A 17,388-nucleotide genomic window follows, 5' to 3' on the forward strand; every position below is an offset into this window, starting at 1 on the left:
AATGGCCACATGAATTTAAACCTTGTCAAGTTTAATTTAAAACCCCCTGTTGGTTGGTAATGCCACACGAATTTTGCCTTTACAGTATACGAACTATCGGTCTGATAGTGTCGAAATACAGTCAGCCGCCCTCTATTTTCAATGTGTTTACATCTTTTAAGAAAGAAAGATGAGAAGGCTCCAAAAAAAGCATTCTTTTTGACCATGATGACGTCATCAAAATAAAAAATAAAGGGACACGTCCGAAAGAGAACTGATTTAGCTATAACATACTCACAGGTGGGAGACAATCAATCAAGATAAGCGAGTACATTCAAAGGAGTATATAAAGTAATAACGAAATAAATAAAAATTTTTTCTTAATTCAAATGAAAATATGATGACGTCACAATGTCCGATCAGCCAATATGATCTATAAAATCGTATCTACAACTCATGTGCTTTCAGAATATGTAATAAAAATTGGGGGTCACCTTTCATCCTATGGAGCTATAAGTGATTAAAAATATTCATGGTTTTATGCATTTGTAAATGTTGACGCACGCGTACGCGCACGTTAAGTCGCGAGAACGGAAAATTAAGGTACCTGACATTCAACCTTGACCTGAAGATTATGCTCACTTAATATGATTCAGAAATGACGAATGGTTAAGATGATATGGGCTCATCAACGTTTTGAAAAAAGAAAGATGTGGGGGTCAGAAAAAAACAATTTTTTTGACCATGATGACGTCATCAAAATGTAAAAAGAAGTCAAATATATGAAAGAGAATTGTCTCAGCTATAACATACTCAAAGTTGGAAGACGATCGATTAAGGATAAGCGAGATACGCTCAAATGCGTATTTTCAAAAATGACATCATAGCTATAATTCACTTTCTTTGAATCAGATGCCAATATGATGACGTCACAATGTCCGATCAGCCATTTTGATCTATAAAATCATATTTACAACTTATGTGCTTTCAGAATATGTAATAAAAGTTGGGGGTCACCTTTCAACCTAAGGAGCTATAACTGATTAAAAATAGGTCTGATTTTAGCATAATTTCACTGTATAGCGGCACAAATACGCGCAAAGCTACCTATGTTTGATGCGCACGTACGGTATTGCTATTGACCAAAAGATGACCAAAAGAATGCAAATTTGTGAAAACAATGTCAGGAACCCAAAATATGTAAAATAACGTAATTTCTAGCTTTCGTACGTGCTGCGCACATAAAAATGCGCGCGCGTAGTGGAAAATTTCAAAAAAATTTGAAATGCTCAAAATGGCCTAAAACGTGCTCTAGTTTATTGAAAAAGTAATTTTAAGCATTTTGAAAATTTGACGCGCGCGTATTGAAGTGACCGCGTCAAATTAGGGTACAGTACATTCAACATTAACCCGAAATTAATGCTCACTTAATACGATTTCGAAATGGCAATTGGTTAGGCTGATATTATCGATAATGTAAAAACGCAAAATTGCGCGTAGATGACGTCACGCATGACTGAGCGCGTTGAAAAGCTTACCATGACTATTCTAGACCAAGCCAAATGTTCGCTGACAGCGATTGTGCGTAACTCGTGGCAGTTTTGGAGATATCGTGCGAACAGAAAAGGGGAGAAAGAAAGAATTAAAAAAAGATGAAGATGATGATGATGATCCTGACAATAACAAGAGGTGATCCGCTAGTGTAGCGGATCACCAAATATTCAACCACCTATTATATATCATGTATATATTTCCACTGTGTTAAATACTGCAATTTTGTTACTACAGGGATCGGAATGGAGAAAGTACAAATCATCATATCCTCCACAGTGTTGTAAATTCATTTGTAGAAGTCGAAAAGTACAAGAAAAAGCAGCAGTTGAAAGTGAGTATTTCTAGAAATCTATCATTGAGCTTTTTTTTTGAGTTTTGTACAAAATCCTCATGTCAGTAGGGGTTTAGCCAGAACTGTCCAACATGGAAGCCAGTGGGTGTAGCACTGAGCCGAAGAGCAGCCCACGTCCACTCGGGGCCACGCCCCTTCCCAAACATAAGGGAAAAAATAGAAAATTATTATCTTTAGAGGATTTAAATGTTGGAATTTTGTTTTCATAGGAATAGTGTTCAATGTTTAGGTATAAATGTTCTTAACACGATGCGTGTTGTAAGTGAACTTTTCACCGGGCAGGCAATGGTTAAGCCTTACATTTTTGGGAATCCCCACCGAATTACCTTAACCTTAACGCTCTCCTGTCCTCTGACTGGACATTGAGGCTTCAAGAATCATCATCTTTTACTTTTTCCTGTCTTTCGCCATTACTGCTGCATTCTTCCAACTGATATTTGTACGAATACATTGTACATTCAATCAATAAAGGTTGTTTTTAATCAAAAGTAAATACGATTTAGCTTTAGTTTAATGGAACACTCAATAGATTTGAAGAATATAAAGAATTTGCTAAAGGTAGACCAGGCCCAATTAGGCTAAGCCGAGCTGATTAGGCAAAGCTGTCAAGGTAAAAGTGGCCGTCCTAAATAATTGTAGGCCGTCCAAAAGACGGCGGGATGGCTCACTGGCTAAGCCTATGCATGTCAGTAATATTATGATGATCATGTAATGACAAAAACCATGGTTATATGATGCTGGGCTGATAATTAAATTTTCCAGGGTTGTTACAGGAAGTTTATGTAAGTGTCTCCCTCACCATAGATTTTTTAAATTATTTATTGGACAAACTAGTCAACCTGCAGTGCACAAGAAAAAAAAAGGGGGTTCATTCAGCGTAATTGGATATAGTAAGTACAAATCCTCCACCAGAAATATCTTTTGAAAGCATTTCATTTTTTTGAACAGCTGTACCAAGATATTTTTGAGGAGAAATTCCTAGAGGAAACAGGACAGTACTATAAACTAGAAGCAGCAAAGCTACTACAGGAATGCAATTGTTCACAGTACATGGAAAAGGTATGTTGAGGCCACAGGAAATTAATGATATGGATCTTGTCAGAAGTGTTGACGAGAACCATGTAATATATTTTCCAACAAATGCACATATTTATGTACATATTACACCATAGGTCGTTCTTTGTTAAACCACGCCCACCTACGCAGTGGTAAAATCCTACTTAACGAAGACGACCAGTCGAATAGAAAACTGAACACAAATGTTGTTTGCTAAACTTACCAATCGGCCATGTTCATTTTGTTCACGTGGATAACTTATTAACGCACTCTGGTTTAAGTTAATTTTTGTTGTCAATGAAGGCTATTTTACGAACCAGTCAAATAACAATAATAACAAAAAATTATAGTCAACGAAATGAACCAGTCAAATAAGCCCATTGTTTCGTTTTGACCTTAGCAACCATATCCAAGGGGCGTGGCTTAGTGGGAAGGTTCATTCCATCCTTGCGTTTTAGCTGGAAGGCTGTAATGCATGTTTATAGTAGCTCACTGTTTCCTGATGGGATGTTTAAGTCGTTTGAAGTATTGAATTGCATTGATCAACAGAGACAAATTTTCTTTAGTGTTTTAACTCCTACCCCCATGCTTTATCCTTTTCAATGTTTACTCTATACTTACTGAGGTCCACTAACATGCTACTTGGTAGGTTCTAACAAGGCTAGGGGAAGAAACGATAAGAAGTCGTAAATTTCTACATCCAAGTTCCTATCCAACTGTCACGCATGAGTTCCAGCAACGAATGGTGGCGGATCACATGAAATTCCTACACAGTGAATGCAGGGATAAAGTGCGAGAGGACTCTAAGCAAGGTAAGATAATCACATTTAGCATTTGGCGATTATTATTATTAAATCTATATTCTCTTGCAATTTGCTACCCCAGTTATTATTTACAGAATCAGTCATACCCAGTAGTTCCCAATTTATATTTCACTATTTTTGCCCTTTTGGAACTTGACATATTATCACTCAGGGGTTAGTTAAAGAAAGAGAAACATGTACTGTACATATCAAAAGAAGGAGTGTTTAGTGAGTGTTATCTTTATCTAGCCTAGTCCTACACTAAGGAGTGGTTGATGCAGCTGTTTGTGGTTCTATTTCTTGACCTGGATATCAATGGTTAATCCCTAACTGCATTTCAAATGTGTCTTTTTTTCTAGACATATATTTGTTTTTCTCCAACCAGCATAGCAAGGGAAGATAAACTGACTTGTTGCAAGGGAGGAGTGGCGATTTTCCCACAGTATTGAACAGTCTGGTCCAAACATCAAGGAAATGTAGATGGGTACTCCAGCCTGTTAGGTTAAAGCTCCAATTTCCCTGTTTACTGTACGTAGAAACAAGGGGCAAACTATAAACTGAATTCAAGCAGTTGTATATAAAAAAAGACATATCATCAAACATTTGTCTATTTTCAAGTGATGAGCAAGTTCTTGAATTTGTACTACAGTAGTAATATGTTGAGTCTACATGGGAGAAAATAAATTGTTAACTGAACAATATTTTTGTTTATAGACCTAGCAAGAATGTATGAATTACTACGGCCTGTCTCCAATGGTCTTGGTATTATGGTACAGGAACTGGAAGTTCACATTAAAGAAACTGGTAAGAAAAAGGAAATGTTTTCAACTTATGCATATTATAATGGAAAGAAAATCTTTAAAATGATTTTGGAAACTTAAAACAATTAGGATTAAAACATTTATAATTGCTCAATTGTTTTATTATACAGGTTTAGCTGCTGTTTCAAATCTCAAGAGAGAGAATGTAAGTTCCTATTGTACAATTTTTATCTTTATTGTTATTCAGAAAGCTTTAAAAAATGGGACAGTAAAAATACAATAATACACGGAATTATAATTGACAAACATAAGGCAACAATAAATTACAATATGTAAAGGAAAAACAAAATTGATGTGCAAGAAAATACAAAGACAGTTGTATGGGTTGGATTGGATTTATTCAATGTGGTACACATCAAAGATAACCCACGAAAGTCTGAAGAAGACTTATTTCCAGTGGGGTCCTTCTTAGGCTACGTTCAGCCCTGAGAAATACGCCAGGCGTATCTAACGCCGGTCGTATGTTAATCCATGGCGTAACTAGTGAGATGTCTAGACTAGGCGATTAATGAATGCCAGCGTAAATAATCGCGCGAAATATTCGTATTCGTAATTCGCGCATTTTATTTTTCGTTTACATCTAGATTTATTTTGATTGGTCAAATCTTGGCTGAGCTCAAAATCACTGATGCGTGACTGTCGTAAATCAGTGGCGTACGCTAATCTGGGGTCTGTTGCTGGATTACCGTACGCCAGTGATTGCGTGATACTGGCGTTCGCTAGTATGCCACGCACAAGTTCACACCACTCGATTAACGTTACGCTAGCGTAAGTTGCTGTGTCTGAACATAACCTTAGTGGTGAATTGGGCAGTACAAGACAATCCCTTGTTCTTTTCCAAGAGTGTACTGCGTTCTTTAACATGTACATGGGCCATAATGCACACGGCTTAAGCATCTCATCTGAAAGACGGTGCGCTATCGTAACTTGCATTTCAGCCCTCTAGCAGATATACAAGGAGAGCAGCAATGGGAATTGAACCAGAGACCAAGAGATCTCCACGGTTCAGCGCATAATAAGGACATTAAATTAATATATTGGTATGAAATTCATTGGCGCGAGTTTCACAAGTACTTTAAGGACTGCAGGGATGTCACTCATAAAAACAAAAATGTAATTTATGTTTATTTGTTGATTGACAAATTGAATACCTAGTAAATATATTTTTTTGCTTGTTCTCAGATCCCATCTCAGTTTGTGGAGTCCATTCAAGCTGTACATAAGAAGTTTTTAGAAATGATAAAAGACACCCTTGGAAATGACCAGGCATTCACTAAGGCTCTTGACAAGGTATGATAATTGGTTGTTTTTTAAAGACGAGCATTTGCGGCATGCCATTCCAAAACCTGCATACAGTCGTTAATTGTTAAACTTAGTAATGAGCATAAGAATTTGGTATTGTATACTTTACTACAGAGAAGCTGTAATAATTTTACTCATAACTTTGGCAATAGTAATTCGATTCCAGTGAATAACCAATCATTTTAAAGCTTACAGTGTGAAGAATATGAATATATTGAAAGGTCAATTTTCATTGTTTTGGTCACTGGTGCTGGTTTTGGGATGGCAAGCCTCATTTATGCCTATGTTATCATCATGGTCTTCTTCCATTAGCAAACATGACACTTTCTACAGTTTGATCTGCACTGTTTTGGGTTGAATAATTCTGGTGATTCTAGTACTGTACTTTTGTGTAATAAGTCAATTACAGACTTAACCCCTCACGCCACCCTCCCCTAAGATAGTTAGTTAAAAACACATTTTGGGAGGTGGGGGGTTGTGATTTAATGAGCTTACCCACCTCATCTTATATTCTTTTGTTGGGTGTGGTGATACTCAGTGGCAGTTGACTTCTGGGAGGCAATTTTAAAACATGTAAAACAGGCAGACATTCTGAATTTGTGGAATGGTGGACTGGCATGAGGGTTTTTTTTTTCATGAGAATGCAGGAGACTGCTATTTTCCTGGAGGCTTCGGCAACTTGCAAGAGACATTGGAGGCCTGTAGAAAGGCATCCTTTTCAGGTTTTTAATCCCTGGGGTATAATTGTGTGTGTTTCTTTTTCTAGGCCTGTACCGCAATTGTGAATCATAAGCAAAGTCCACAGGAAGTATGCAGATCACCGGAGCTAGTAAGTGTATAGGATGCTACTTAGTGAAATGTCATTAATAGTATTAATATTTATTATTATTACTAGTAGTAGTATTGTTGTATATTATTTGTATTATATTTATTATTATTTTAATGTGTATCTTAATGCTTGCGGTATATTTTTATTATGCTTATTAATATTATCATTAATATTATTGTTGTTACCCTCTCCCTGGGAGAGTATGTATTCGTCCTTGTTTTTCTGTCTGTCTGTCTGCCTCTCTGTCTGGATTATGAAAACATTTTGAATGGATCATTATAACATTTAGTGGAGTGGTACATATTGATCTAAGAATGAGGTGGTTAAATTTTGGGGTGAAAAGGTTAGAGGAAAAGTTCAAGGTCACAGAAATTTGTAAAAAATTCTGAAACTTACCCCTCCAGCATAAATGAAAATAATGAAATCACTTGTTTTCACCTGCGTTTATTATTTGGTTATTCAGGCAGATGTATGCATTATATGGAGTGACTGATTATTTTCATTTGCTACTATTTATTTTCTATTATTATTATTTTGACATGTTTTATACCTTGCAGCTTGCTAAATATGCAGACTCACTACTTAAGAAGAGTTCAAAGGGATTTCATGAATCCGACATTGAAGATAAACTTACACAATGTATCATTGTATTTAGGTATATCGATGAAAAGGATGTCTTCCAAAAGGTAAGACAACTTGACGTAGTATTTAGAGCCTTAAGACATGTACAGCTATACATGCTCTGTGAAAAATATAAGGTGTGCGTATGTATTTGTCTGCTTGTATATTGTTTTGTTTTCAAAAGCATTAGGTTGTTATTTAAAGAATTTTAAGCCATTTTTAGACAGAGGCTCTGGCAATATTGGGGTAATAACACTGTTACACTTACTGGCAAAAACCATTCATTACCAACCAAATTGCAGTAATATTGCTGTAAGAATTCTGTAAGAATGAAACCCACACACTGAGGGAGCCTCTGGTTAATCTTTTCAGTCACAGGCTGAGGATGTCCTTTATTGTTATTGTTTTTAGAAAATTGTGCTAAATGCAAAGTATAGTAGGCCTAAATATCACAATGGTAAGGCTTATGGTAATTATTGATGAATGTAAACTGTGTAGACCTCGATCAGATTGATAAATGCTTTAAATTTATATAGGCCTAATTAAGGAAGAAATATTTTATTTTTGGAGATTTCAGGTGAGAGGAGGGCATAATAAAAATTTATTTTAAAAATATGATTTTTTAAAATAAAATTTCCATTTTTTGTAGCTGCAGATGTGCACCAACTGGACAAAAATAACATTTTATTTTTTATTAGAAATCATCATTATTTGCAGTCAGAGGGTTCCCTAAACATTGTATAAAAAGTCCCACTTAAGGAGTAATATTGCGGGATTCTGACCAGCTTTAGTTTCAGACACGCTAGAATGCACCGTAACAGCAATATTGCGTAATAGTACTAGGTTTGAGATGGAACGCTGCATAACCCCAAATTGCGGTTGCGGTTAGCCCTGACCTATTCATACAGATGGCAATGCCAGGAAGATTCCCGCAATATTTCGGTAATGTAGCGCCGCCTGAAAGTGTACAGTGATGTTCATATTAACCCAATTGATTCTACCATTTTGTGGTTATTTTTTTTTCTTATAGTTTTATGCTAGAATGCTGGCTAAGAGGCTTATACATGGTCTTTCTATGTCCATGGATTTGGAAGAAGCAATGATAAATAGACTAAAGGTAAAATATAATGTTAATAATATAAGTAGTAACTAGCATTAGCATATTTAATCCAACAAAGAACTATAAGCAATATCAGTGGATGGTAACTTAGGTAGGGCCACTGGTTTCTAACCCTAGGTACCCTGGAAGATGGATGAACCTTAGTACTGTGAAAGTGTCCAACAACATCTGCCTCTAATTATTGACATGTCGACAAAGACGCGAAGCCCCGCCCACAAAGTCACGAAAACCTTAGACAATGGCGGCTAGATTTACCGAGTTGGCGAAGATTTTCTTTGCTATCAACCTTCTTTAAGAAAGAGAATTCAGAGTAGGCGGTATGCAAATGAATCATATATTCATAGTGTTAATCTATTTCATGAAACATGGCGGGGAAATTGTTGTAAAAGCCTCTGTATTTCGCATTATTCCCACAGCAAGCATGTGGCTACGAGTTCACAAATAAATTACACCGCATGTTCACAGACATGACTGTTAGTGAGGACCTCATTGCAAAGTTTACTGACTATTGTAAACAGAAAAACACAGACTTAAATATCAATTTCTCCATTTATGTCTTAACGGTAAGTAAACATTTTTCTTCATGGACACATTTTATTAATTAGCAATGAAAATGTAACGTTTCTACAAGTAAGTGAATGTAGAAAAACATGTTTTATTATTGTTTCAATTTTTTGTAATATGGGGTTTTTTTCTAGTTCCCGTAGACACTTAGTTATTGTCCCACTTGTAAGTTGTGAGAGTACAATACAGTACAATACAATACAATATAGTTTATTCGCAACTAAAAACAGGTGAATTGCACATACATAAAAATCATGTCTTAAAATTTAAAATATCTAAGCGTAGACAAAAATGACAGTAAAAATATGAACAGGTGGGTTTGAGAGGCTAAAGCAAAGAGTGTAGAATTGAAAGATCTGACTGTTGAGGTTTCTTTGAAACAGAATCCTGTCTCAAGCAGTAGACACTTGCTGCTACTGGGATCCTAGTTTATTTTGATTTCTGGACTTCTGTGGCCACCAGAATATTCTGTCATATAAAATGTTGTGCCTACATTGTTTTGTGTTATTCATTCTTAGGCTGGTGCATGGCCATTAGGACAGACAGCACCTTCAAATTTTGCCATACCTCAAGAATTAGAAAAAAGTGTTAACAGTGTAAGTATATTTTATATTTCCGATTTTATTGTAAACAAAATTGCTTTCAGCCATTGGCTGTTGCATTTCTTGTATACCAAAATAAATAAAAATTTGAAATATATTATCCATATTTTATCATGGTTGTAGCTAATGAAAACTAAGGGTAGGGATAGATATTTTGAGGGTGGGTGTGTGATAACATATTTAAACTCTAGATAATACGAGTGGATATTAATATGGCCTCACTCCGGCCATATTTCGACCTGCGCTTCCATTAAAAAAGTGGAAATTTCAGGCCTGCCGCCGATGTAAATCTCTTAATAAGAAGTCTGTATTTCTTCCTCACAAATAAAGCATTTATCAATAAAATTACTTAACTGTTGGCATCATAACCTTAATTTTTTATGAGCATGCAATACCAGGAATTTTTCGAGTGAGGGAAATTTCTATTACTGTTTTACCTCAGACACTCAATAACATTTTACTTTTATTTTCATCACTGCTTAGATACTTTTATTATTGATATTTTGTTAAATGAGAAACAAACTTTAATTTTTATTCTGCCCTCTTTTGATGATAGTTCAAAAATGAATTTTGCTAAAGAAGGTATTTTAAAAGTCTTGCCTGTATACAGTAATTATAAAGTAAGAAATTTAAAAATAAAATAATGTTCAAGATTATATGCTTAAGATAGAAATTGAGAATATTATTATTTGTATTATTAACGTATCAAACTTCACATTATCACTGGCTTACAAAAGCAAATAAAGCTATTAAGGTTAAATCATATCCCTCATTATTCTCCAGTTTGAGCAATTTTATGGAGGTAACTTCAATGGTAGGAAACTAACTTGGCTACACCATTTATGTTCAGGTAAGACGCAAATATTTTGTTTATTACTAATACAGTTCCACTGGCACATGTCAAAGGTTATGCACAAACTATCTACACACCTGTGCATAGAATTTATATCAAGCACTCAACAAGATCAAGAACTGAAAAAGTTAAAAATGCTACGAATATAGTTGAAAAATTGACACCAAAAACATTCTATACATTTAGAAATTTTAAATGTGTGTGCAACTTTCATGGTTTTATAAAAAAATTGTAAAGATCTCTTTTCTATCAACAGGTGAATTAAAAGTAAATTGTTTAAAGAAGCCTTACATTGTCACCATGACAACCTTCCAAATGACCACGCTGTTAATGTTCAACACGTACACGAGTCTGCAGTTTCAAGAACTTACAGAGAACACACAAATGGCAGAGAAGGAACTCGCTAAAACCTTGCAATCTCTAGTGGAAGTCAAATTGCTGAAACAAGAACCACCGGTAGGGTGATTCAGAGAATCTGTTGCACAATGTTAAATTATGTTGGTTGTGCATGGCTAAAGTACAGCTTACCTAAATTTGTGGTAACACCTTGTAAGCACAAGTTACAATAGTGCACCATTTAGATGAAACATTTAAACTGTTGTCTTGTGCATAATTGGAAGTTGTTTGATACGGTGGAAATGCTTTGGTTTTCCCAACCTCAAGGTCATCGTTTCAATCCTTCACTGTGCATTCCGCTTGTGTCCTTAAGCAACACACTTTACCTACATTGCTTTAGTCTACCCAGCTGTATCAATGAGTACCAGTGAATTGCTGGGAGTAACAGTACCAGATTATCTTCATGAACATAAACATTTTATAGAATAAATGTTTATTTTGTTATATTTGAATCTCCTGTTGAATCTGGTGAGAATATACGACAAATTCAACTTTAAACTTTGTCAACAATTGTAATAACATAATTGACAAAGGGTGATGAAGTATAGTTAAATAAAACTAATTAAAGCTTAACACTTTCTTGATGAAAAACAATGCAAATCAATTTTAAATAAGTTGAGTAAATTAATTTAGACGAACAATAACGGAAGCAAGAGATAAACAAATAACAAATATTATAAACAATACTAATTATAAAATTGAAAATATACCTCATAATGTATGTAGAAAGACAACTTGTCTATAATACGATGATATATGTTTTTGTTTCTTTTTCAGTGAAAAAATGGAGTTTATTTTTAATGATACTATTCCTTTTTTTTCTATCCTAGTGTCAAATTACAGAAAAGACTGTATTTGAATTGAATATGGATTACTCAAACAAAAGAACAAAATTCAAGATATCCTCAGCTATGCAGAAAGAAACCACACAAGTAAGTGTGAAAAATTATCATTGTGCTTTAAGACCACAATAATGGACTGGCAACCACAAAAATATTCAATCGGTACATTAATATTTGAGGCATGTCATCCCTAATCCAGCGTACTGTAGCTATATGTTTAAACCAAAGATCTTACAAACACAAGATAGCGTTCTCCGCGGTTTACGCGTAACAAATAGAAGCGTCGGTCAAGGTTCAAAAGTTTCCAATTTAGCAAGAGGGCGTCATTCATGCGCTATTATACCAAAGAGAAAAAGTAAGCAGTTTTGAAAGAGGGCGTCCTATCTGTTGCCATGGATCTGAGATGGTTCCTGTTCTGCTGTATGGAAGGCAAACGCCGCCAAAAATACAATTACAAACACACAACGTACTAGCACAAACACACAACGTGTTAGCACAAACACGCAACGTACTAACTCAAACACACAACGTAGGCCAACACCGCCAAAAATACATTTACAAACACACAACGTACTAACTCAAGCCCACAACGTACTACGACGCAGGCCACAACCGCCAAAAATACAATAGGCATTTTTCGTTTTGACTACGCGGCCAGTCTACTACGAACTAATGGACCGTGACGGCAACGCCAAGACACTGTTCGCGTACTACATCAAGAGCTGTTTTCGTTTTTTTTAAGGCGACTACGACGACGCAGCACACGTACGTAGGCCTACGGAGGGGAGTTAGTCGACCATGGTTTTAATACCAGAGAACAATGTTCTCTTGTTTTATATTTGTTACCTCTAGTCTAAACCTGTCTCTTATACACATCTAGATGTGTTGTTTTTATCAGATCAATACAATTCAGCTTAAGGAAGGTGTGAATGGGATTTTTAAAATAAACTTGAAACTTGAACTTGAATGTTGTGGTCTGTCGGTTTAATACTAATATGTTCTTGTTTGCTAGGAGATTGAGCTGACTCACAGGTCTGTTGATGATGATCGGAAGTTGTACCTGCAAGCAGCTATTGTAAGAATAATGAAATCAAGGAAGTCATTAAAACACAACATTCTTATACAAGAAGTAAGTATTTGTTAGTGTTAAAAGTGGAGCTTTGTGTTAGAGGCCAATCTTTCAATCCCAAGGTCCTGGGTTCCTGTCAACAAGTCAAAATATTTCTCAGTATTTCACTCCCAAAACTTTAAGGGGGTTCTAAATGATCAGCTTTGATGAATGGATCACCCTTGGTGAATACAATGTAAACACTAGAGCAGTCACTCTAGAATGAGCATACCTCCACTCTGTGCCTTTATACAGAATAGTATGCAGGCGTGGATGGGCAATTCCATTATTTTCTTTTTTGCTTGAGGGTAAGTTCAAGAGGGAAAAAAATTATTTCTGTGTCCTTGTCCTTTGACCTTTTCTTCTCAAAAGTTTATCTCTTTCTTAGATTATAATGTGCCTTTCCACTAAATTTTAAGATGATCCATTTTGATTTTATGACAGTTGAATACATAACCTCATTTGGCAGAGGTAAAAATTGGTCATATAGTATTAAACATAAAAATAAGTAATTGATATAATCACATCATAAGCTTTGGAATTAAGTTCCTGTGTTCAGTAGAACTGGAGGGTGTTCATTTTGCCTGAAAAGTATCGTCTTTGCCTCTATGCTGTTTTGTTATTTATTGTATGCTTGTTTGACCAGGGGTTTAGAGGATACCTACATTTTGTGTTGGTCTCTCAGCCCATAGTGTCCTCTTGGCACCCCTCTGGCCATTTTCTGATTTAAAATTGTTGTGCCGAATATGTAATAAATAAATAATAAAATAAACATATGATGGAGAAAATTACCTCTAAACTGATAACTTTCTTGAAACACTTTTCATTGATGTAAATCAAATCTATCAAGAAATTTGCACTACATTCCATTTTCAAAAGTTTTTAAATTATCAGAATCTCAGACCCATCTGAATTTGTTGTCTTTCAGGTCATAAGTCAAGCCCGTGCGAGGTTTACCCCCAGTATCAGCATGATTAAAAAATCTATAGAAGCTTTAATAGACAAGCAGTATTTAGATCGTTCAGCAACGGCCGATGAATATGTATACCAAGCATAGATCCCATAGATGTATTATTTCTGAATAATTAGTAGAATGGAGGACTATGTTGATATGCTTCCCGAGAAGGCAGACCCTCTTCAGTTCTGGAGGAATGGTTTTTTAACAATGTAATTACAACTAGACTTTGAATCTTGGTAACCAATTCTTTTTTGAATGTATATTTCTTTACTAACACCAATAATATTTTTGTACCAAGAGTCATACCTGCAAGTATGTAAGGTTTACACAGCTATGAGAGTCTGAATTAAAGATATGATTAACAGATATAAGGGTCTAATTATCAGGGGTCCCTAGTTGGTAGAAGTCGTTTCCGGGAGATTTGAAGTGGCAGATCCAAGAATTTGAAATAGAGGGAGCCAGGGAGAGACTTCAACCTATAGAAGGTCTAGATCACTCAGTCCCACTATGGGTGTGGCTGAGGTAAGAAAATTTATGATTATGGCACATCTAGATGACTGGAAATAGCTCACTCAGACTTAAATTTGAATATGATTTTCTTTTTTTCTTTCCATTGTTTTTATTGTTTTGAAAAAATTTAGGGGGTGGAGGGAGGGGCAGCACCTTCCTCCTGGAATCCACCACTTATCTGGCTAATTAGCTTTCTTAAAACATTTTATTTTATTTTGCTGCACATTGTGATACCAATCAGCTGTGTCTTTCGTGAGACAAGTGATAATAAAGTTGTGAAAGCATACAAATATGAATTTGAGGGAGATGGATTATTTTTCGGGAGATTCTTGCTTGTTTGTGGGAGTGTGGGAGGCCTTCCCAATTTCCGTGAGGCTCCTGTGAGTGGTGGATCATGAAAAGAATAGAGTAGAAACAATACAAACTATGAGATGGAAGTTTTATGCTTTGCAATCTTAGGAAATCAATAACAAATACTGTGTACAGTTATTTCAATAAATGTAGAATTTTTTAGCCCATCCTATTCATATCTATCATACCGTATCTGCATCAGATTTGTAAGTAAATAAATTTACCAACAACAAAGAATTTGGACTGAGCAATTTTAAAGACTATGATATTAACATAGACATTCCAACCCCCTGATCATGGAGAAGTGGAGCCGTTTAGCAATAGGTATATATCGAAAGTTAATGGACAGGGGATAAATTTGCCATAACCCCACAGTTTATTCAGTAATTATAGATGGTTGCTTTAGAATTAAATAAATAATTTATTTGAAGATCTGATAATGAAGTTTATTGATCAATTTTTGTACAATTTAACCATTTTAGTGCTTTTAATTCAGAAACTGTCCAGGAAACTAACTGAACGTATCAAGATAATTTGTTTATAGATTTCTTTGTACTGTGGGCATACAAGGAGTCAGTGACAAAGCTTTGGCTGAGGACCTGCACAAAAAACAGAGGGGGTGTGGGGCATGGGTAACCTCTTTAAGGTTTTACAATTTTTTTGGGGGGGTGTGAGGTGGGGTGGTTAGATTTAACAAGGATTCACCTCCGTTAATTACATAAGAAAGTAAATGTTTGACACATGGCATGTGTACTGGGAGTGGCCTGCTTAAGGTCTGCCCAGACTCTAATTTTGTTCGACAAAATCATGTGACATGCCTAAATATGGTCATGATGACATCACATCATGACCATATAAGCACATCATGGCTATATATGGGCATACTTTTTTGTCTTTTTTTTAGTCTACACGGATCTAAAAGGTAGAAATGCTTGATTACTGGGAAATAAAGGCATTTTAAAGGTAGACCTATTTATTTTGAGTGCAGGAAATAAAATGAGTGCATACTTACCCAGATATATATAGACTAGCATTTTTTTGTATACATCAGAGATCTCATAACAAGAAAATAGCACACACTTCAATTTCTGTGTACAAATACTGTAATATTAATAGGGCGCCCTCTTGCAAACACAAGTACTTTTCAACTTTGCAGATCTTATAAACTAAAGATTGTACACTTTTCGATTCTGGGTTCGTATGCACACTTATTATCTAGGATGACCTCTTTCAAGAACAATTATTTTGAGCAAGATCTTGTAAACCTTGCATGTAATCCTGTTGAGTGTGCTATTTTCTTGTTTCTTTGGTATACAGTAATATTGTTCTCACATAATATGTGAGAACAATTAAATGAATTGTGGTGCATTTGCTTAGGGCTTATGATGTCTCCATAATGCGTTCATACTTCTGAAAAGTATAGTACAAATTATAGGCCTGTATATAAAGGTCTATCTAAAAGAGAGAGATTAAAGTGCATATAAGTTCGATCTTCCATTATCACAGCAAGTTATTTTAAATAAATGCCTTAATCTTTCTTGCAAATGTACTAGAAAAACTAACATGTGTTGTTGGGCATGCATGAAATCTGTGAAGTCTGTTGCAGATGCCATTGTATACCAGGGATTTGACACGAGCATAAATTTGTTAAAATATGGGGACATTTGGGGATTAGACTTGATTGTGAGGGAAAACTTGAAAACCAACAGTTGGAATATATTAGCATTGATAATATAATGAAAGTAATTTTACCATAAAACTATTAAATTTAACTCTCTGTAAAACATGAGATCAGAATTCGGGGCCCAGACAAGGTTGTTTGTAGTGCGGCCTCAATTTTTGTATTTGTTGCCTGAAACAATATGTATGCACAAACGAAGGTGTGATGAATTCGTTATCGTTCTTGTATTGTTTCATGACCTCTTTCATATAATATAAATAATAATTAAATTAATACTACTACAGTATTGATCAAGCTATTGATCTCGGAATATTACTATTTTCGTTCAGCTTGTTTCCTTGAATGTTAGTTTTAATTAAAGCATGTTCCATTCAAAAGATCATTTGCAAATGTTGTCCTTGCTCTATTCGTCCTGGCTTCATGACCATAGAGACAAAGCAAACTATGGAATGCAAAAGAAAAATGTATAACATTTCATATCAATATAGGTTATTTGAAATTTTTGCAATATTAAATAGCATTTCTTTCAATAATAGAAGCGTTGTATTGTTGAAATGTTGATTGTGATTTCTTTTCTGGGTCAAATTCTCATGCAAAAAAAAAAATTAAAATTAATGATTCTACTGAAATAGAAACTATACAGATGGAAATATTGCTTGATTTCACATAAGGATATTTCAATACAGTATTATATATTCTAGTACCTGTGCAGCTTTTTGAATGTAGTCCACTTTAGTTATTTCACTGCCAGCAATATCACCTCTTACTAGGCTTATTCATACCGAGTTCAGCGAAATCTTAACCAGCAAGATCGCAATTAATCGAACTACAGCTGTACTTTTTTTGATAGAAATTTTAACTGTATTTTCTGTTTAACAATTTAGTGGTTTGCATACGGTACTACAACAATGAAGATAATTTGTCACACAACTTGACATAGGCCTAATTCCACTTTTTTTTAGTAATTACTGTAACAAATACTTGCGCTGTTGGTAATCGAAATGGTGCCCTAAAGAACAAAGAATCTGCTGAATCTTCCGTTTTTGTTTCTTTAGCCCCATGGGGGCTGTAGACAATTTGCTACTA

The 17,388-nt window shown here is 35.1% G+C and overlaps 1 protein-coding gene across 2 annotated transcripts in view; it reads left to right on the plus strand.

Moving 5' to 3' along the window:
• Window positions 1-16,679, plus strand: part of LOC117109894 (cullin-2-like) — a 23,676-nt gene extending 6,997 nt beyond the window's left edge. For both annotated transcript variants that reach the window (XM_033252354.1, XM_033252355.1), the window contains exons 7-22: window positions 1,768-1,864; window positions 2,834-2,944; window positions 3,591-3,753; window positions 4,459-4,548; window positions 4,676-4,710; window positions 5,748-5,855; window positions 6,634-6,696; window positions 7,254-7,382; window positions 8,348-8,434; window positions 8,854-9,000; window positions 9,520-9,597; window positions 10,387-10,453; window positions 10,713-10,912; window positions 11,683-11,784; window positions 12,707-12,823; window positions 13,731-16,679. In XM_033252354.1, the coding sequence (XP_033108245.1) occupies window positions 1,768-1,864; window positions 2,834-2,944; window positions 3,591-3,753; window positions 4,459-4,548; window positions 4,676-4,710; window positions 5,748-5,855; window positions 6,634-6,696; window positions 7,254-7,382; window positions 8,348-8,434; window positions 8,854-9,000; window positions 9,520-9,597; window positions 10,387-10,453; window positions 10,713-10,912; window positions 11,683-11,784; window positions 12,707-12,823; window positions 13,731-13,859 (1,723 nt within the window). In that variant the 3' untranslated portion in view covers window positions 13,860-16,679. The remainder of the gene's footprint in view (window positions 1-1,767; window positions 1,865-2,833; window positions 2,945-3,590; window positions 3,754-4,458; window positions 4,549-4,675; window positions 4,711-5,747; window positions 5,856-6,633; window positions 6,697-7,253; window positions 7,383-8,347; window positions 8,435-8,853; window positions 9,001-9,519; window positions 9,598-10,386; window positions 10,454-10,712; window positions 10,913-11,682; window positions 11,785-12,706; window positions 12,824-13,730) is intronic.
• The last annotated feature ends 709 nt before the right edge of the window (window positions 16,680-17,388 follow it).

The sequence above is a fragment of the Anneissia japonica genome, unplaced genomic scaffold, assembly GCF_011630105.1.
Source record: "Anneissia japonica isolate Jap-2015-1 unplaced genomic scaffold, ASM1163010v1 scaffold585_len4108843_cov191, whole genome shotgun sequence".
Taxonomy (NCBI): Eukaryota; Metazoa; Echinodermata; class Crinoidea; order Comatulida; family Comatulidae; genus Anneissia; species Anneissia japonica.